This window comes from Myotis nattereri, assembly GCF_964212035.1.
Source record: "Myotis nattereri genome assembly, chromosome: 15".
NCBI lineage: Eukaryota > Metazoa > Chordata > Mammalia > Chiroptera > Vespertilionidae > Myotis > Myotis nattereri.
The window spans coordinates 46,597,983-46,618,468 of NC_138090.1; the positions used below are offsets into that span (position 1 = coordinate 46,597,983).

Consider the following 20,486-nt stretch of genomic DNA (forward strand, 5'->3'; position numbering starts at 1 on the left):
TCCTAGACAATAGGTGGCAAAGGCCTGCGGTGAGCTCTAAGGGGTCAATGGGAGATAAAAGAGGACATAGGTAATACTTTCAACAATAAAGATTAAAAACAAAGTTCTTAACAGAGAGCCTGGTGCAGACAATACTTTCCTTCTTACAGGAAGAGAAAAGGCTGAGATTTTAAGGGGTCACCTGTGGCCCTAAATCTTTTCAGCTGAAGCTGAGGTCTTAAGAGAAATACACGTGCTTTCATTTCTAAAGTCTTCATGCTTTCAGGGTGGGGGGGAGAGACCAAGCACCCACTGAGTTCATCCCACAAGAAGCCATCACTTTATTAATGATAGACACAGTGCACATTTCGAACCAAGCTGCAGTAAGAAGCACACAAAATAGGCCCTCCTTTTTAGGCGCTTACACTGTTAATTCCGTAACAGCATTTACAGCCCCATGACTTGTTCTTCAGGGCTCGGACTGCCTTAGCTCTTGACACATTTGCTTGTGACACGACCAGTTCTATGTCCTTAACTTCCACACCTGTTTCATCGGCCTCTTCCTCTTCACGCTCCTCTTGCAAGTTGGAGCCTGTGGGTTTTCTTGAATGTTTGGGACAGCTTCACCTTGAACTCTGAATTTCTCGGCAGCTGCTAGCTGTGCTCGCTGAGATAAACCCTTGATCTTGGCTTCCCCCAAACTATGTCGGTATCGGAAGCAGGGCTCTTGTAGCCATCTGGCTTTGTGAGGACAAAGAGGAGGTTCTCAGATTTCCGTACGGTGACCCTGGTTACCCCTGTAACCTGTCGAAGACCCAGTTTGGACACAGCCTTCCGTGCCTTCTTTCCACTCGGGCTCTGTTTTGCTACAGACTGGTTCTTCACTGATTTCAGCCGCCGCTGCCAGCTGGGCTTGTTGTGTGGTTGCCTGTGTGGAATCTTGTTCCTCGAGCTCTGGTACCGATTCATCACTGTCAGATTCTGTCCCAGACCCTGTCTCACCCTGGGGCTGTGGCAGCTCTTGGTCTGTAGCAGGGACAGTTTCTGTGGCTTCACCGGATAGGGCCGATGGGGGCCAGCAGGCTGGGGAAGAACTATAGGAGGGTCCCAGAGCGTGTCCTGCCCCTCTCTCCCAGTCCCATTGGCCGGACCCCAGCAGCAAGCTAACCTACCGATCAGAGCGTCTGCCCCCTGGTGGTGAGTGTTCGTCATAGCAACTGGTCGAGCGGTCTACCATTCAGACACTTAGCATATTATGCTTGTATTATCTGGAATGGGCATGAAGCGATAGCTCTTTGTAACTTTAATTGGCATTTTTATGAACACTCTGGAGAATGAGTATTTTTCTATGTTTGCTGTCCATTTGGATTTGCCATTTGGATTTGTCAATTGCCTGTTCATCTCCCTTGTCCATTTTAAAAATAAATTGGGGTGTTTGCTGTTGTTATCAATTTGGAAAATGGAGAAAAGAATGCCATAACTGGTATCGCTGAGTTGTTGGATATGTACATTTTGTGTCTCAGTTATTTTTAAAAGCATGAAAGATAACATACATACAGAACAGTATTCAGATGTACTTTTTGTAGAGTTAATAGAACAAATTTATAGAGTTAATAGAATTAGTAGAGTGGAGAGCTCTATTAATTTTCACATCGTGAACACACCATGTATCCAGCACCCAGAGCTACATTTATGAATAGATATTGCCAAATACCACTTCAAAAAAGTATTCATATTTCTTTTCCACAGCCATGTGATCAGATTTAAAATGCTTTACCAACCCAGGGAATGGTATCTTATTAGTGTTTTATCTGCATCTTCTTGAACATCAGAGAGGGTTTTATCTTTTTACATATTTGTGACTGCAGCATCTTCTGCAAACTGTTAATCTTTTAAAAATATTTTTATTGATTTCAGAGAGGAAGGGAAAGGAAGAGACAGAAACATCAATGATGAGAGAGAATCGTTGATTGGCTGCCTCCTGCATGTCCCCTGCTGGGGATCGAGCCCACAACCCAGGCATGCGCCCTTGACCGGATTTGAACCAGGATGCTTCAGTCTGCAGGCCGTGGCTCTATTCACTGAGCCAAACCGGCTAGGGCTGTTCATCTTTTCAAATCATTTTCCTGTTGGGTTATTTATTTTACACTTTCTGTGTTTCCTATAAGGCCTTAAGAAATCTCTCCACACCAAGATGATAAATCTTTGTCTATTTTAAAAAATATTGTTATTTTTTGTGTTACTTTTACACCTTTACTTTGGCTAGCATTTATAGTTGTATGTGGTGTGAGGTAGGGATCTAACTTTGTTTCCAAATGGCTGGTCATTTGTCCCAGGACCATTTATTAAATAGTTAGATTTGGTTTTAAATTTTATTTTATTTATTATTATTTTTTAATTCTCACCCAAATATATTTTTCCATTGAGTTTTTTAAAAAGAGAGAGTGGAAAAAAGAGGGAAGGACAGAGAGAATTATTGATGTGAGAGAATCACATCGATTAGTTGCCTTCTGCACATACCCTGACCAGGGCCTAGGCCCGGGAGGAGCCTGCAACGGAGGTACATGCCCTTGACCAGAATTGAACCCGGGACCCTTCGGTCCTCAGGCCGATGCTCTATACCCTAACCCGAACCAGCTAGGGCAGACCTGGTTTTAAATTTTAGTTCTACCACTTATTACCTGCATGATCTGGGGCCACTGGTTAGCATTTGACATAATTGACCACTTCCTTCTCGAAATACTCTCTTCCCTTAGCTCTGTGTCATAAGACTGTCTTGGTTTTCCTTCTGCTTCTCTGGCTGGTCTTTTGTTCTCCCTTTCACTCATTCTTCCCTGTTTGTAATACTTTTCCTGCCAGGTGATCTTATCCAGGCAATGGCTTCAGTCACCACTGAAATGCAAATAACTTCCAGATTTTTATGTCCAGCCTAGAACTTTCAACTGAATATCCTGTGTGTTCACTGGTGTACTTGACATGTCCACTTGGATGTCCCAGAGGAACTTAAAATGTAAGATTCCCCAAATGGCTCATGAATTTTTCTTCCAAAATGAAAGGGACTCCTCATTCAGGAGTCCCTAAGGGAATTATAAGATCACCTTCTAGTTACAAAAGCCATACATCTGAGCACCATCCTTGACCAACCTCTATTCTCTTCCCTCTTGTATCTTGAACCCAAAACAATGGCCAGTATGTAGCAGGTGCTCAATAAATACCAAATGATTAAATGAATATTCAGTTCACCTCTAAGTCATGTTGCTGTTGCCTCCTAAATCTTTTACGAATTTGACCTCTATTGTCTGTTTCCACTATCTTCACCCTGGTCTTGTCACCATCTCCTACAACCTGGAGTTTGCTCCCCTCTGCTCAGTGACCTCCCAGCATGCACCCTGGCCCCTGTGAGGCCGAAGCTGAGATCTGATCATGTATTTCCTGAAGGTCACCTTCAGAAATGAGTCACATTTTAAAAAAATATATTTATTGATTTTTTATAGAGAGAAAGGGAGAGGGATAGAGAGTTAGAAACATCGATGAGAGAGAAACATCGATCAGCTGCCTCCTGCACACCCCCTTCTGGGGATGTGCCCGCAACCCAGGTACATGCCCTTGACCGGAATCGAACCCGGGACCCTTCAGTCCGCAGGCTGGCGCTAAATCCATTGAGCCAAACCGGTCAGGGCAAGGAGATACATTTTTAGAAAGAGAAAAATGATGTCCATGTTCACCTCTTTGATGTGTATGTCTTTTCTCATAGTGAAAATCTTAATTTCTAGTTATAGTAACATAATTATTTTCTTTATCCTAATGACACCAATATAATTACTAATAAGAAGAGTACTGAAAAGCTGAAACTGGTTTGGCTCAGTGGATAGAGCGTCGGCCTGCGGACTGAAAGATCCCAGGTTTGATTCCGGTCAAGGGCATGTACTTGGGTTGCGGGCACATCCCCAGTAGGAGATGTGCAGGAGGCAGCTGATCGATGTTTCTCTTTCATTGATGTTTCTAACTCTCTATCTCTGTCCCTTGCTCTCTGTAAAAAATCAATAAAATATATTTTAAAAAAAAGAAAAAAAGAAGAGTACTGAATGAAGTTTAAGATTTCTTTGCAGTTTTTTCCTTAGACTTATTTCCTACTTGCTAAAATAAAGTATGTGTGTGTGTGTTTTGTCACTTGACATAATTCTCCAATATGCCACTAACTCTGATACCGTTAGATCTGTTTGAGCCAGTTTCTTTAAAAATGTTTAGTGACTGCTTTTATTAACATTTATTTACACAAAATATTTTCATAGTTCCAAATTCAAAACTAACAAGGAGGGTACATTCAGAGGTCCAGCTTCTATCCCTGTTGCCACCTCTGCTCCTCCCTTTTTAAAGTTTTTGATTTATCCTTATATATTTTTGAAAATATGAACATTATAATTTATTATTTCCCTTTTTCTTTTACACAGAGACATACTAAACATTTTTTTCTGTATTGTTTCCAAACTTAGATCCTGTCAGGATATGGAGATCTTCCTTTTCCTTCTTAGGGTGTGTGGCACACATTTAGTGGGCGTGCCATAGACATGCAGCTAGTTCCCTGCTGATGACATTTGGGTTATTTCCACTCTCCTGTATTACAAAACGTGCTGCGAGTAGTAGCCTGTGTGTACATCTATTTCGCAGAGGAGGACTTTGAGCGCGGTAGTGCCTGATGGTATTTGCATTTTAGAAAGTCCTCTGGCGAGTGCGCAGTGAGACCCGCCAAGGGCCAGAGGGAGGCTGGGACCCCGGGGTTAGGCTTTGGGGGTGCGGAGAAGGGCGGATCGGTGGTCTGTTTGGGAAGTAGAACTCAACCAGCCGTGTCCCCCGGTGGGCGGGATGGACTCAGGGGGCCAGTCCTTGTCCCGTGGGGCAAATGGAGGAGGGGGCGAGGGCACCACGGGGCCGCTGGGGCGGTGGGTTCCCATTTGCGGGGAAGGTGAAACGGTGGTGCGTGCCCACCCCGGCAGGAATGGGGAGAAGGGACGTGCCCCTCGGCTCCCCCCAGCTCCGCTCGCTCTCTCCCCTCCACCCAGGGCGTCGCGCTTAGCTTCCGAGAAGCGGGAGCTGGAGGCGCAGCTGGGCCGAGCGCGCGAGGAGGCGCTGGCCGGGCGGGCGGCGCGCCAGGAGGCCGAGGCGCTGCGCGGGCGGGTGCGCGGCCTGGAGGCGGAGCTGCGGCAGGAGCGGGAGCGCGGGCCCCGCGGGTCGGGCCGCCGCGGCCAGGACTGCCGCCGCCTGGCCAAGGAGGTGAGGGGCGCCGGGGGGCGGGCCACCATCTGGCCAAGGAGGTGAGGGGGCCGGGGGGCGGGCCACCATCTGGCCAAGGAGGTGAGGGGGCGCCGGGGGGGCGGGCCGCCTGGCCGAAGAGGTGAGGGGGAGCCGACCCGGGCCTCGGGCTGGACTCTGCGCTCCTGTCCCCTCCCTGCAGCTCGAGGAGGTGAAGGCGTCTGTCTGAGCGGAGCCTGCGCGTCCGGCTGAAGACGCTGAACAGCGAGCTGGCCGCCTACCGGAGGGGGTGAGGGGCTGGACCGGGTCGGGTCGGGGAGGGGGCGGTCTCGGAGCGAGGTCCCGGCCTGCAGGTGGGTTCGGAGTGGAACCGGCGGGGCAGGGGTTGGATGGAGGGGCAGGAGGGAGGGGTTGGATGGAGAGGCTGGGTGGAGGGGGGTAGGAGGGAGGGGCTGGATGGAGGGGTTGGATGGAGGGGCAGGAGGGCTACTGGGTTGCATGTGGCATACAGGACTCCAGTAGCTGGAAAAGGAGGGTGTGGAGAGATGGGCAGGGCTGGAGGCGGCATTCTGGAGGTGGGGCTGCTGGAAGCGACCAGGGGAAGGGGCGGGGCCTGAGGGTGGGGCGTTGCCCTGCAGGTGGGAATCTGGTGATTTCTGCAGGTTTTTATTGGGGTGGGGGAGATAATTAGGGAGGGAAAACCAGGAGCTGTGGGAGGCTCAGGAAGGAGGGTCAGGTGAAGGGGGGCCGTTAGGCTGCAGGGAAGTGACACGTGGTGTTTTGGAAGGGGCAGTGCGGCTCCGAGAGGGGCAGCGCCTGGGAGAAGGTCCTGTGGGGTCGTGTGCATACGCGAGGGCAGGAATGTCTGGAATTGATGGGCCTGAAGGTTCGCAGGTGGGGAAGCCGGGAAGAGGCCTGGGCAGGAGTGGGCATGGCCGGTGGGGAAGCCGGGGAGAGGCCTGGGCAGGAGTGGCCGTGGCCGGTGGGGAAGCCGGGGAGAGGCCTGGGCAGGAGTGGGCATGGCCGGTGGGGAAGCCGGAGAGAGGCCTGTGCAGGAGTGGCCGTGGCTGGTGGGGAAGCCGGGGAGAGGCCTGGGCAGGAGTGGCCGTGGCCGGTGGGGAAGCCGGGGAGAGGCCTGGGCAGGAGTGGCCGTGGCCGGTGGGGAAGCCGGGGAGAGGCCTGGGCAGGAGTGGCCGTGGCCGGTGGGGAAGCCGGGGAGAGGCCTGGGCAGGAGTGGCCGTGGCCGGTGGGGAAGCCGGGGAGAGGCCTGGGCAGGAGTGGCCGTGGCCGGTGGGAAGTGGCCGCGGGGTCCTGTGTTCCCAGGAGACGGGCTTCGCCGGTGGTGCCGCGCCCAGCCCGGGAGGACCTGGCATCGTCGTCCAGGGAGCGGTCCAGTTCGCGTGGCCGCGGCGCCGCCCGCTCTTCCTCCCGGGAGAGTGGCCGCGGGGGCCGGGGCCGAGGCCGCCCTGCCCGCACCTCGCCCTCGCCCTCAGGTCTGTGCCAGCCCCGCCCTGCCCGCACCTCGCCCTCGCCCTCAGGTCTGTGCCAGCCCCGCCCTGCAGGGGGAGGAGGTGGGATGGCCGAGAGCGGTGGAGGCAGGACCCGGTGACGATCCGGTGGCGCCAGCCTCCTCTCTCCACACCTCCGCCTCCTAGGTGGTCGCTTGCCCCGTTTTGACCCCACAGCCTTCGTGAAAGCCAAGGAGCAGAAGCTGCGGGAGATCAAGATGAAGTGAGCATCCTTCCCCCTCACCGCCCCATCTCTCCCTGGACCTGCTCCTCCGGTCTGTCCCGTCTGTCTCCCACCTGTCTCCCACCTGTCTCCCACCTGTCTCCCACCTGTCACCCACCTGTCACCGCTCCGTCTCCCCTGGCCCCGTGACCTCAGGCGGTCACCGGCCTGGCCGTGGCCCCCGGGGCGCAGCGACGCCCTCCCCCCGTGGGTGGGCGCACAGGCCTGCTTCTGCTTGCGGTTCCCCAGGCAGCAGCAGCGGAACCAACTGGGCAGCGGAGGAAGCGGGGACGGGCCGTCCATCTCCTGGGCTCGCCAGGCTCGCCCCCCTGCTGCCGGGACCGGCCGAGGGGACGCGGCTAACCGCTCCCGGAACCGCAGCTCCTCCGGTAACCGGGCTGGACGGGCCGCCGGGCCAGCAGGTGGGCGGGGCGGGAGGGGGCGCTGGAGGCTCACCGTGTCCTCTCCCCCTAGTGGACAGTTTCCGCAGCCGCTGCTCGTCCGCCAGCTCCTGCAGCGAGTTCGAGGATTTCTCCGAATCCCTCTCTAGAGGGTAAAACTTGGGTCGGGGAAAGGACTGCCTCCTGGGGGAGATTGGGAACAGTCTTTTTGGGAAATGGAGCGATGGGGCTTTAAACCGAGGGGAGGGTGAGGGGGGAGAGGCCGAAGACCCTCCCATCGGCCCCCATTCCCCCTCTAGCATTCGCCGCCACCGTGGGAAGCCGCCCAGCTCCACAACCTTGAGTGGGTCCACCACGGTGAGTGGCTTTCCTCAGGCCCCGGGGAAGGTGGGGCAGCAGGAAGCCACCAGAGCCCATGTTCCCTTCTCCCCGCGTCCAGGGTGGGGATGGGGCGCCTCTGAAGTCTCCGGACACAGTGCTTTGAGACCACTGGGTTGGAGGGAGGATGGGTGGCGAGGGGCAGAGGACACTGGTTAAGCGCCAGCTCTGGCCACAAATCGCCCCCACGACCTGTGTGACTCCAAGATAGGCCCTCCGTGCCTGTGCCTGTTTCCTTTTTTAAAGTGTATTTTTATTGATTTCAGAGAGGAAGGGAGGGGGAGAGAGAGAAACATCAGGGATGAGAGTGAGTCAGTGATCAGCTGCCTCCTGCACGCCCCCCACTGGGGATCCCGGCTGAAACCCGGGCCTGTGCCCTGACCAGAATCCGTGGGGACCTCCTGGTTCATAGGTCCACGCTCACCCGCTCCACTACCAGCCACACCAGCCCGGCCTGTTCCTTATCAGTTAAGCGGGGATGGTAATAGTATTCACTTCGAGGATTTTGGTGAAGATACAAAGTTATAGGTGCCTAATAGGTGTCAGCTCTTATTTTTCCTGAGGTCCTTAGGTTCAGAATTTCTGGTGGGATTTGGGGGGCAGGGGTAGAGGAAGAATACATGACTCCTTTCGTGCCGCCCCCAGTTGCAGAAGTTCACCCCCATGGAACGTGGCCGTCGACTGAAGCATCTGGCCAGTTCTGGGGGCTGGGTCCCCATCAAAGGTGAGCCTGGGACTCCACATCTCCCCCTCACATGCCCAGAGTCTGCTGGGGTGGTACTGAGGGCATTTATTGGGCCCCCGAACTCCCTGTGGCTTCAGCCCCTACAGTCCCCCAAACCCACGTCTGCTCTCACAGAGTACAGCTCTGACTACCAGGCAACCGACATAGCAGAAATAGACGCCCGTTTGAAGGCCTTGCAGGAATACATGAACAGACTGGACACACGGTCATGACCTTGAGAAGGAGCACTGCCCCTCCATCCCTTACCCACCAATGGGTTGGTATGGGGGGCGGGGCTGGTGTGTCCTTCCAGCCCCGCCCAGGCCCTGCCCCTCCTGGTGTTCTTGGGGTCTCAGGTGTGTGAGGCCCGGACCCCTCTCACTCTCCCAGGCATTGCATGCTGGGAGAGAGGGTCTGTGTATTTTGTAAATAAACATATTTACCCTTGGGATCCCTAAGCTTATGACTGAAGGGTAGGGGTAGAGGGGGGAGATATCAGGACTGGGGGTACCTGTGTGCATTTCTGGGCATGTCTGTGACTGGGAGGCAGGTTGGGGTTCAGGCTCAGGAAAAATCTTGCACTTTAAAGCAGTGAAAGTTGGGGGACCTGCGGGGTGGTAGTGAGCAGCCCATCCCCAGAGGGGTCCAAGCAGAGGTCCCGCACGGGAGGTCTTTGGCTGTGTGCTGGGAGGGGGGCCTTGCAGCGTGGCTCACCGCCTGGGAGGACCCCCGAGCTGCTGCCTGTGACATCTGGGCGGCTTGCTGCTGACCCCTGCGCGCTGACCTGAGAACTCCGGGTTCTGAGCTGTGATGCTGCTCTGAGTTGGGATCTCTCGGGTGATGGTTCAGGGTTGGGGCCTCTGGGATCCGAGTACCAGCGAGGACAGCGTGCTGGGAGGTGGGGGAGAGTGGCTGAGGTCTTTGTGGGAGGGAGGCGGGGAGGGGAGGCGTGTGCCGGACACAGGAGCACAGTTGGAGTTGCACTTTTATTGGAGGGAAGGCCAGGGGCTTCTGACGGGGGGTAGAGACGGTCAGGGCCTCACTCCCTGTAGTGTGGCCACTCTTGGATGATATCGTAGAGCCGGTCGCCTGGAGAGAGCGTCTGCTGCACATCCCGGTGCCCTTTGACCTCATAGTTGGGAAGCAGAGCTCCCCGAGCCACTCCGCAAGCCAGCAGACTCTTGGCCGCCCGGATGGCCCGGGGATGGGGCGTCCGCTCTGTGGGGGCAGAGGCAGGATTTAAGCTGGGGTTTCCTCGAAGGGCAGAGGTAGTGAGGGTAGTGGTTCTGCTTGTGCACTCCCAGCTTTGCCCGCTAGATCCCAGAATCTGGTCTGCCACTCCCCACCAGTGACTTAACCTCTCTGTGCCTCAGTTTCCCCATCTGTGAAAGGAGAGAATAGTGGCACCTGCCACAGAGCTCTGGGACCGTAAGACGAGTTAGTGTATGTAAAGCCCTGGAATGGTGCCTGGCACAGCAGGTGCTGGCTGTCAGGATCATTGTCATTCTCCTCCTGGATCCCTAGGCCAGTGGTTGGCAAACCCATTAGTCAATAGAGCCAAATATCAACAGTACTTCTTCAAAACAGACTCGCCCAGGCCGAAAACCGACTTCTGCGCAGGGACCAGGAAGTTTCAATCGCACTGTACCGCCCGCACGTGGTATTTTGTGGAAGAGCCACACTCAAGGGGCCAAAGAGCCGTATGCTGCTCGCGAGCCGCAGTTTGCCGACCACGGCCCTAGGCCTTCGGGTCCTGCCCAACACAGTGACCTTGGCAAGCACTTCTTAGGTGGCAGGGCCTGGCCTGAGAACGTTTACATAGATCAACTAATCCTCATCCGAACCCTGTGGCTGACAGTTCTCATTATCCCAAAAGGAGGAAGTGAGACTCGGAAAAGCAGTCACTTGTCTAAAGTCACAGCGCTTGTGGGTGGCAGAGCCTCTTAACTACACACCGTGCTGTGCCCCCCGGGCCATGGCGCCCTGTCCTGACCGGTGGGACAGCCACTCACCCATGAAGTTGCCCATAAAGGTGATGCCGATGGCTCTGGGGTTCCAGGTGGGCCCGCTGTGGTCACCCTTGATCTTCCAGCCCCGGCCCTCATACACGAGCCCGTCTTCTCCAATCAGGAAGCTGTGTGAGGGGTGAGGGAGACTGAGGAACGAAGGAGGGCTTCCTGGGAGAGGAGTCCCTCCTCCGCTTGCCCTGCGCCTGCTCCTGCCACTCACAACCCGCCCCCTTCTTCTCCCCAGTGGTAGTGGCCCCTAGATTGCCAAGCACAGCTCTGGATGCACCTTTTTCATCCACACAGCAGCCCTTGAGTCACTACTGCCCCATTCTATAGATAACCAGAGAGGTAAAGACACCTGCCCGCAGACACACAGCTAGTCAGGGGCAGAGGCAGGATTTTCGCCCAGGTCCTCATGAGCCCCACCCCCAGGATCTGAGGCCTTGCTCTCTCCTGCCTCCTGGAGGATGTGTTGAGCTCTTGATCTGCTGAGTCCTCATGTGAGGTCCTCTGAGGCAGGCACTGTTGTTACCACCCCCTTGAAGCTGAGGAAGCAGATTTAGAAAGAGGTGATGCCCCAAAGTCATGCCCCAGAGGCCCCTGCCTCAGAAATCTCCACTGAGAAGCTCAGAGCCCTCACCCCAGCCTGCCTCCTGCTTCCTGTTGCCTGCTGGGGGTCAGAACCAGGGACTGAAGGGCGGGGCCACAACCAGACACAGACCCTGGAACCCTAGCACCTGCCTCTGAGGTTCCCAATTCTGGCAGGTCCTTAAGATTTTCTCATTCAACATGTCTTGATTGAGTGAGTCTGACCTGGCACACTGGAATTATCTAGAAGGTCAGCGTCTTTAGAGAAGCAGAACCTGCCGCCTCAGCCCCCCATGTCGGAACTACCGATCTCAGGAAGCCAGACTCTCAGAATCTGGCTCTGAAGAGACCAGCAATATCATAGTGGCCCTCGGGCCTGGGCCAGTGCCAGCCCTGCTGTGTCCCCCTTGCCTGGCATAGGCAGTGGGTGCTCCTCGTGTGTTTGTTAGAAGGATGCCTCTGATTGAAACCTCCACCGCCACCACCAGGTGGTGCACTCGGAGCCCCAGTTTACAGGTGAAGAACTGAGGCAGAGAGAGAGAGAGAGAGAGAGAGAGAGAGAGAACGCCATGCGGAAGGAAGGAGGATTCAGAACATTTGAATCAGACTCTGAATCCCCAAATCTGAGAAACACACTTCGGAGGAACATGCTTTCCTGTGAGGTGGTCAGGCCAGAGGCCGTGGGGCCAGGCTCTGGTCATTACTCCCCGGGAACGCGGAGAATCCGGACACGTGGAGACAAAACCTCTACGCTGAACCTGTGAATGTTAAACTCTTGAGCTGGATGCTCTTGGAAGCTTCTAGAGTTCTCCAGGTGAGGTTCCCAGATTCCTGGGCCTCACCACAGCCCCCCGCTGAAGCCCCCCTAAGGGGGACCCGGGGGCCTGCATTTCCGTCAGGCGGTTCTGGTGCTCCCCGAATCTCCGAACCTGTCGGGCTCAGCCTGTTACCCTGGAACGGGCGGTGGTGGGCATGGCCCCAGAGGCAGGTCTGATCCGTCGCCACCCTGCTTCTGCCCCGGTTTCCAGGGGCTTCTTGTATCTAAGGAGGCTCCCTCCCTCCCTTGGCTCCTGCCGGCCTCAGTACAGCCAGAGTCCTCAGGGAGGGGCAGGCCCTGCCACCTGGCTCCTCCCATGGCTTCCCTCATTGCCTATCACTCCTCCCAGCTACCTCCATGGGGAGCTCTGGCCTTCTGGCACCATGGGCTCACCCCCTCCTGGCCTTCCCCTCTGCCTGCCCCTAGGTTACTACACTTCCTCAGCCCCTGCACCCAGCCCACCTCAGAGCCACCATAACAGGAAGCCGGTCCCTCAGCCTGCCCTTCAGAAGGAGCCCAGCTTCTGGGGTCCCCCACAATCACGCTTGTTCATCACTTCTACCACCATCCGAGTTCATTGTGCTGCCTGTGTTTCTCCCTGCCGGCCTCGAAATCCAGTCGGCTAGATTCCCACCCCAGCGTTCAGCACGCGGCCGGCGTGTGGCAGGTGCCTAACGGCATAGCCCACGGATTGGGGGCCCCGCTACATGCCAGGGGTGTCCTAAGTGCTTCGCCTGTGTGGGCTCAGTGATCAGGTGGACCAGTCCCGACTGCAGAGGAGGAGGCTGAGGAGGGTGACAGCCTGGCCGGGTCTCAGGCAGCCACAGCAGAGCTGGGCACCGGCACCAGCCTCCTAACACGGCAAAGCCTGGCCCTTCCTCCAGGGAGCTGAACTTGAACGTGAGCCCTTCCGCGCCTCCTAGCATCCTGTGCTGCCTGCACGCGCCCAGCCGCCTATGGTGCCGGGAGAACCCAGGGAGGAAGCTGCGCAGGTGTCAGCGGGGCGGCTCCAAGACCGGGGTGAGGGGTGGGGGTTGGGGGCTGGGGGTTCCGCTGTCTCCCAGGCCCCGCCACCCTCCCGCTCCCCGCACTTACTTGTAGGCCACGTCGCAGTAGCCCAGTGTCCGCGCGTGATAGTGCTGCACGTTCTGCGCTTGCTGCAGGCACGAGGCGGGGGTGTCGCAGTGACCGCCCGCCGTGTGCGACACCACCACGTAGCGCGCGGGCAGATCCAATTCCTGGGCGCACTCGGACGCCAGGGCCCTCCACTCTCTCCGGGGCACAATGGGGCCGCAGCAGGCCTCGTCTTCTGTCGCCCCCTCCCCGAGGCCTTGGAGGGCGAGCAGGGCCCAGGCGAGCAGCGCGCAGAGCCGGGACATGGCGAGCAGGGCGCGCAGGGTCGGCTAGGAGCGCAGGGGTGCCCGGGGCTGCCTTTTATGCTGGGGCCTCAGGGCGGGGAAAGCCTTGCTTCACACCCTGGCAGGTTACAGGGACCCCGGACTCTGCTTCCTTCTCTGTCTCAGCTGCAACAGGATGCGAGTGGTTGGGCCGGAGGGAAGCGGGGAAGGGGAACCCCGGAGAAAGTCAAGGGGCCCCTCAGCTGAGAGTGGGGGCAGGGAGCGGCGCACCGGCCCCTGGGCACTTTGCCCTGTGGTTTCTGGAAGACCCAGGGCCTTGCCCTGGATCCTTGCCGGCTTTGTCTCCTCCCCCTGGGGCATTGCACACCTCTCCAGAGAGAGGCCCCAGGCCACTTCCTCTTTCCCGCAGAGACTGCAACAGGCTGCCCTTTGTTTTAGTTCTCCCACCCCCACCCCCAAGGCCAAGTCATGTAACCCTTTCAGCAAATCGCGGAGGTGAGTATTGAGAAGCCCATTTCACAGTTGAGTACACAAGGCAGGGCGAAGGGAAGTCATGTTGGGGAGACAGGGTACATGTCTGAGCCTGGGGGCCCAGAGCCTGGATTCAGAGCCAGGCTGCCTGCAGCTGAATTCCGGCCACATCCCAGTGTGTGGGCCCAGGCAAGTGACCTAACCTTTCTGTGCCTCAGTTTCCCCCACCTGCAAAAAGGGGATGGGATTTAAAAAGAGCGTCAGTGTGGGATTACATGGGTTGACAGCGTTGGGCCCTCAGAGGATGCCTGACTCATAGTGCCAGGTAAGCACCACTGGGCGTTGAATTCCTATCTGTCCTGATGGTAGGCAACATGCTTTACGTGGGTGCCCCTCCCAGCTCCATGCTGCACAGGAGGGGATCTGTGGGCCGGAGAGGAACAGTCGTTGGCCCAGCGCCAGCCAATGGCTTGGGACCACCTGTTGGGGAGAAGGCTTTCCTGGGGCTTCTGTTCTCACCAGGACCCTTTTCCCACTCCCTCCTAGAGCACGTGGTGGGCTCAGAGCAGATTGCCTAGTTTGCTCATCATCCTTTCCTGCTACTTTGGGGGGCGGGGGGCAGGTGGAGAATAAGACAGCCTGGCTGGCATGGCTCAGTGGTTGACCATCGACCTATGAACCAGTAGGTCATGGTTTGATTCCATCCCTGGTCAGGGCACATGCCCTTATGGGCTCCATCTCTGGAGGGAGGTGTGCAGGAGGTAGCCAATCAACGATTCTCTCTCATCATTGATGTTCTTCTCTCTCTTCCTCTCTGAAATCAATAAAAAATATATTTTAAAAAATGACAAAAGGGTTGGGGCACTGGGTGAAAGAGGTGAAGGGACTAAGAAGCACAAATTGGTAGTTACAAAATAGTCAGGGGGGCAGAAGTAAAGCATAGGGAGTATAATCAATAATATGGTCATAACTATGTAGGAACACGATGTAAAGTATATGATTGTCTAACCACTAAGCTGTACACCCAAAACCAATACATAAAAAAAGAAATAAAACACCATGAAAAAAATGACAAAAATAACACATGCTAGCTTTAAGAAGTTGAATTGATGCAAAATGTTACTCACCTGTGTCCTACTTTCTCCAGCTCTGCCCACCTGAGGTCACCAATGAGAACAGTGTGGTATGTTTACTTCCACCATATTTTCCATGCTCAGGTAGATCATGCTTATACCCACGATATCACAGAGTGGCACACCAGGCATGTCTAAGCATTTTTCCTGAATTACCTCATCATCTGCTCCCAGCAGGTTTGTGAGGTAGATGTTATTACGAACCCCCTTTTACAGCCAAGGAAACAAGCCCAGAGGCATTTTTTCCTTTGAAGATGGCGACACCAGGGTTTAGCCACAGGCTTCCTAGCTCCAGAGATTAAGTTCTAAACCATATATTCCACTACCTACAAACATATACAGGAACAAATATCTATAATAACAAAAGCGTAATATGCTAATTAGACCAGATAGCCTTTCGGAACACCTTCTGGATGAAGCCAGGGCTGTGAGGGCCAAGGTGGCCGCTGCAGTGGGCGGGGGCCAAGGCAGAGAGGCAGCGGCGGTGGGGGCTAAGCCCCTTGCACAAATTTTGTGCATTGGGCCTCTAGTTAAAAAACACCATGCATATCACTTTGCCTTTTGTCACCTAATATTTCATGCACATTGCTCCAACTTACTACATCTAGTTTATTCTTTTTTTTAATGTATAATATACAATTTTATTTAAAGTTTCCAAACTTGCAGAATGCTACCTTTTTTGGGGTACATAAAATAGGTACTAAGAAATTAAACAACCAATTTATGATAGTGGTTACCTTTGATGGAGGGAAATAGGACTGAGAAAGGGTAGACAGAGGTCACCAACTGCAATGCTTATTTTCTAGTTTTTGGGGGGTAATGCTTATTTTCTTAAAAGCCAGATGTACACACAGCCTTTTATCTACATCCTTTCAAGTATTTAATACTTTAAAAAATCAATTTTTAAGAGAATGGTAGCAACATGGTGAGAGTATAGCTAAGGAACGAAACTGGTCCACTACATTTCCCTCCCCCTCGCCCCCAACCTAAAAAATAAAAGTCTTTTAGTAAACCTGTGCCAGTTTCAGATACTTGGCAAATACTTTCAGCAATCCTATATGTTTTGTAGTAGGTCTATTTTTGTAGATGAAGCCAGATGTTAAGATATCATTGTTAAATGGTCTACCAAATATTTGAATACAGGTATTTAATCAGTTTGCGAACCAGGAAGGAGTAATTCCTCTTCAAAAGGTTTGAACTATGCACTCCATAATCATTCTGTGACAAAGGAAGTTAGTTGTACCTTTCAAGGATGGTGGGAAAAATGGTTAAGGGACAGGAATCAATGTAAGGAAGGGTTAGCAACAGCAAGGTCCTCGAGGTGGGAAGAAACAGAACCACAGCGCTGGTGGCTATAATAGCCTTGAACAATACAATTCTCTAAAAAAGTAACCAAGAATTGGCAGTTTGTTAACTGTACAGAAGGAAGGATGCATAAATTATGAGTGAATATCCTTAAGTTTTTTCCTGAAGTGAGAATTACTGGCTGTCTCAGATTTGGCAGCCAAGAAGCCTGTTGTTAGCCGAATGAGACGAATCCGTTGTATCCCAGTGAAATGGAAGCAGGACATCATTCTCAGTCAGAAGTCAGTTTGTGTTTCTCCAGGATAGCCTGCCACAAAGGAAAGGTACATACAATCCTTTTAGTGACTGTCTTTGGGGAAGTCATTTAACCTATTTGGTCTTCAGCTTTCACATCACTAAAATAATACTCCCATAGGAACCAAGAAGATTGGATTCAATAAAATGTCTATAAATTTTAGACCCAAAAGTCTTCCGTGATGTTAATCTTTCTAACATTCCTTCTAGGTGTAATATCAGTTACTCATTTCAGATGCTTGCTTCTAAGTTGCTTGGAGCTTTCCTAGTCCATGCTTTACCCTTGACCATATTAACAACCTAAACCTGGAAAATTTGACTTTACTCTTCTTAGGACTTCTATAGCATTATTTATATTCATCATAAACTGGGTAATGACAAGTATGTTTGCCTGGTGCAGTTCTGGTTTTCACATATTATCTTAGCATGATTAAGACTACCCTAATCATAATTTACTTTGTAGATTAAAATGTGTGAGAGCAGAGTGTTTGCATCCTATATAATAAAAGCCTAATATGCTAAGTGTCCGGTTGACTGGTTGGCTGTTCAACCAAGCAAAGTGTAATATGCTAATGATATGCTAAGGCCACTCCACCACTCGATATGATGTTCACTGACCACCAGGGGGCAGACTCTCCAACCGGTAGGTTAGCTTGCTGCAGGGTCCCTCTGGTTGGGACTGAGCGATACAGGCTGGACACACACTGGAGCCCTCACAAGGTCCCTCCCCAGCTGGCCAAACTCCCATGTTCCTCAGCCTGGCCTGCACCCTCCTGCAATCCGGAACCCCTCAGGGGATGTCGGAGAGCCGGTTTCGGCAGGACAGCAGAACGACTGGTGGCAGATGCTCAATGCAGGAACTGCCCCCTGGTGGTCAGTGTGCTCCCACAGGGGGAGCACAGCTCAGCCAGAAGCTGGGCTTATGGCTGGCGAGTGCAGTGGCGATGGCGGGAGCCTCTCCCACCGGCTCCGTGGCAGCACTAAGGATGCCCGACTGTTGGCTTAGGCCCCCTCCCCTGGATGTCAGTCGGACATCCCCGGAGGGCTCCCAGATTGGATGTCAGTCGGACATCCCCCCCGCCCCCTGTGCACAAATTTCATGCATCAGGCCTCTAGTTGTACATAATAGCCCAAATCCTTCCCTTCATAAGATAGCTTCCGATGTTATACAAAGTGTGGTCATTTCATCACATCCGTTATGCAATCTCTCCAACCCTCTATCAAGCTCTTAGGTGTCAAAATGTAACCAACGTGCACTGACTCTCATAAGGGAAAGATAAGGTCCAAAGTGTTCAGAAAGATTGCAGGTTAGAGAAGGAGCTGATTATTAAATAAAGAAGAATCAGCATGTGATCACGGTTAACATCTGGGAAAGAAACTGAAAACAAGAAACTTAACAATTCAGTTTCATCTCTGAAGACAAGAAGGTCCTAGACAATAGGTGGCAAAGGCCTGCGGTGAGCCCTAAGGGGTCAATGGGAGATAAAAGAGGACATAGGTAATACTTTCAACAATAATGATTAAAAAAAAAGTTCTTAACAGAGAGCCTGGTGCAGACAATACTTTCCTTCTTACAGGAAGGGAAAAGGCTGAGATTTTAAGGGGTCACCTGTGGCCCTAAATCTTTGCAGCTGAAGCTGAGGTCTTAAGAGAAATACACGTGCTTTCATTTCTAAAGTCTTCATGCTTTCAGGGTGGGGGGGGAGAGACCAAGCACCCACTGAGTTCATCCCACAAGAAGCCATCACTTCATTAATGATAGACACAGTGCACATTTCGAACCAAGCTGCAGTAACTCTTTTGAAGCACACAAAACAGGGCCCTCCTTTTTAGGCGCTTACACTGTTAATTCCCTAACAGCATTTACAGCCCCATGACTGTTGTTCTTCAGGGCTCGGACTGCCTTTGCTCTTGACACATTTGCTTGTGACACAACCAATTCTATGTCCTTAACTTCCACACCTGTTTCATCGGCCTCTTCCTCTTCACGCTCCTCTTGTACAGTTGGAGCCTGTGGGTTTTCTTGAATGTTTGGGACAGCTTCACCTTGAACTCTGAATTTCTCGGCAGCTGCTAGCTGTGCTCGCTGAGATAAACCCTCGATCTTGGCTTCCCCCAAACTATGTCGGTATCGGAAGCAGGGCTCTTGTAGACATCTGGCTTTGTGAGGACAAAGAGGAGGTTCTCAGATTTCCGTACGGTGACCCTGGTTACCCCTGTAACCTGTCGAAGACCCAGTTTGGACACAGCCTTCCGTGCCTTCTTTCCACTCCGGCTCTGTTTTGCTTCACGGACTGGTTCTTCATTGATTTCAGCCGCCGCTGCCAGCTGGGCTTGTTGTGTGGTTGCCTGTGTGGAATCTTGTTCCTCGAGCTCTGGTACTGATTCATCACTGTCAGATTCTGTCCCAGACCCTGTCTCAGCCTGGGGCTGTGGCAGCTCTTGGTCTGTAGCAGGGACGGTTTCTGTGGCTTCACCGGATAGGGCCGACTGGGGCCCGCAGGCTGGGGAGGGACTGTGGGGGGCTCCAGGGCCTGTCGTGCCCCTCTTGCCTAGTCCCATTGGCTGGACCCCAGCAGCAAGCTAACCTACCTATCAGAGCATCTGCCCCCTGGTGGTCAGTGTCCGTCATAGCAACTGGTCGAGTGGTCTACCATTCAGACACTTAGCATATTATGCTTTTATTATCTGGGATGGGCATGAAGTGATAGCTCTTTGTAACTTTAATTGGCATTTTTATGAACACTCAGGAGAATGAGTATTTTCCTATGTTTGCTGTCCATTTGGATTTGCCATTTGGATTTGTCAATTGCCTGTTCATCTCCCTTGTCCATTTTAAAAATAAATTGGGGTGTTTGCTGTTGTTATCAATTTAGAAAATGGAGCAAAGAATGCTATAACTGGTATTGCTGAGTTATTGGATATGTACATTTTGTGTCTGTTCTTTTTAAAAGCATGAAAGATAACGTACATACAGAACAGTGTTCAGTTGTACTTTTTGTAGAGTTAATAGGACAAATTTATAGAGTTAATAGAATTAGTAGAGTGGCGAGCTCTATTAATTTTCACATCGTGAACACACCATGTATCCAGCACCCAGAGCTACATTTATGAATAGATAATGCCAAATACCACTTCACAAAAGTGTTCGTATTTCTTTTCCACAGCCATGTGATCAGTTTTAAAATGCTTTACCAACCCAGGAATGGTATCTTATTAGTGTTTTATCTGCATCATCTTGAACATCAGAGAGGGTTTCATCTTTTTACATATTCATGACTGCAGCATCTCCTGCAATCTGTTAATCTTTTAAAAATATTTTTATTGATTTCAGAGAGGAAGGGAAAGGGAGAGAGAGAAACATCAATGATGAGAGAGAATCACTGATTGACTGCCTCCTGCATGTCCCCTGCTGGGCATCAAGCCCACAACCCGGGCATGTGTCTTTGACCGGAATTGAACCAGGATACTTCAGTCCGCAGGCTGTGGCTCTATTCACTGAGCCAAACTGGCTAGGGCTGTTCATCTTTTCAAATCATTTTCCTGTTGGGTTTTTTATTTTACACTTTCTGTGTTTCCTATAAGGCCTTAAGAAATCTCTCCACACCAAGATGATAAATCTTTGTCTATTTTAAAAAAATATTGTTTTTTTTTTGTGTGTGTTACTTTTACACCTTTACTTTGGCTTGCATTTATAATTGTATATGGTGTGAGGTAGGGATCTAACTTTGTTTCCAAATGGCTGGTCATTTGTCCCAACACTATTTATTAAATAGTTAGACTTGATTTTAAATTTTATTTTATTTTAATTATTATTTTTTAAAAATTCTCACCCTAGTATATTTTTCCATTGATTTTTTTTTAAAAGATAGAGTAGAAGAAAGAGGGAAGGACAGAGAGAAATATTGATGTGAGAAAAACACGTTGATTAGTTGCCTTCTGCACATGCTCTGACCAGGGCCCAGGCCTTGGAGGAGCCTGCAACCAAGGTATGTGCCCTTGACCAGAATCGAACCCGGGACCCTTTGGTCTGCAGGCCGACACTCTA

General features: G+C 52.4%; 2 protein-coding genes and 2 pseudogenes across 6 annotated transcripts; 1 reads left to right on the forward strand and 3 right to left on the reverse strand.

Moving 5' to 3' along the window:
- Window positions 1–448: 448 nt before the first annotated feature.
- On the reverse strand, window positions 449–3,112 carry LOC308530634 (nascent polypeptide-associated complex subunit alpha-like; annotated as a pseudogene). The gene is made up of 2 exons: window positions 3,100–3,112; window positions 449–1,062 (listed from the first exon to the last, which is right to left on the reverse strand). The product of its transcript is annotated as a nascent polypeptide-associated complex subunit alpha-like (transcript).
- A 1,996-nt stretch (window positions 3,113–5,108) lies between these two features.
- On the forward strand, window positions 5,109–8,914 carry LOC308531252 (centrosomal protein CCDC61-like). Of its 3 annotated transcripts, none has more exons than XM_081108181.1 (9): window positions 5,109–5,250; window positions 5,432–5,518; window positions 6,017–6,722; window positions 6,885–6,960; window positions 7,210–7,349; window positions 7,435–7,513; window positions 7,661–7,718; window positions 8,385–8,463; window positions 8,599–8,914. In XM_081108181.1, the coding sequence occupies exons 3-9, from the start codon at window positions 6,104–6,106 to the stop codon at window positions 8,694–8,696; spliced, it is 1,149 nt and encodes a 382-aa protein (XP_080964307.1). In that variant the 5' UTR covers window positions 5,109–5,250; window positions 5,432–5,518; window positions 6,017–6,103; the 3' UTR covers window positions 8,697–8,914. The 3 variants fall into 3 exon arrangements, with proteins under 3 accessions (XP_080964307.1, XP_080964309.1, XP_080964308.1); XM_081108183.1 differs by having other exon boundaries at window positions 6,553–6,767; XM_081108182.1 differs by having other exon boundaries at window positions 6,553–6,722.
- A 516-nt stretch (window positions 8,915–9,430) lies between these two features.
- LOC308531612 (peptidoglycan recognition protein 1-like) lies at window positions 9,431–16,215 on the reverse strand. The gene is made up of 3 exons (XM_081108622.1): window positions 12,973–16,215; window positions 10,476–10,597; window positions 9,431–9,681 (listed from the first exon to the last, which is right to left on the reverse strand). Exons 1-3 carry the CDS (start codon window positions 13,254–13,256, stop codon window positions 9,503–9,505), a joined length of 585 nt encoding a protein of 194 aa, XP_080964748.1. The 5' UTR covers window positions 13,257–16,215; the 3' UTR covers window positions 9,431–9,502.
- A 2,110-nt stretch (window positions 16,216–18,325) lies between these two features.
- Window positions 18,326–19,000, reverse strand: LOC308530636 (nascent polypeptide-associated complex subunit alpha-like; annotated as a pseudogene). The gene has a single exon. The product of its transcript is annotated as a nascent polypeptide-associated complex subunit alpha-like (transcript).
- Window positions 19,001–20,486: the final 1,486 nt, after the last annotated feature.

Coding starts and splice junctions, on each gene's coding strand:
- LOC308531612 (XM_081108622.1), bottom strand. CDS start 13,256: ATGTCCCGGCTCTGCGCGCTGCTCGCCTGGGCCCTGCTCGCCCTCCAA. Junction 10,598..12,972: donor TACTGCGACGTGGCCTACAA/GTAAGTGCGGGG, acceptor CCCCTCACACAG/CTTCCTGATTGGAGAAGACG. Junction 9,682..10,475: donor CTTTATGGGCAACTTCATGG/GTGAGTGGCTGT, acceptor CTGCCCCCACAG/AGCGGACGCCCCATCCCCGG.
- LOC308531252 (XM_081108181.1), top strand. CDS start 6,104: ATGGGCCTGAAGGTTCGCAGGTGGGGAAGCCGGGAAGAGGCCTGGGCA. Junction 7,514..7,660: donor TCCGAATCCCTCTCTAGAGG/GTAAAACTTGGG, acceptor TTCCCCCTCTAG/CATTCGCCGCCACCGTGGGA. Junction 7,719..8,384: donor CCTTGAGTGGGTCCACCACG/GTGAGTGGCTTT, acceptor TGCCGCCCCCAG/TTGCAGAAGTTCACCCCCAT.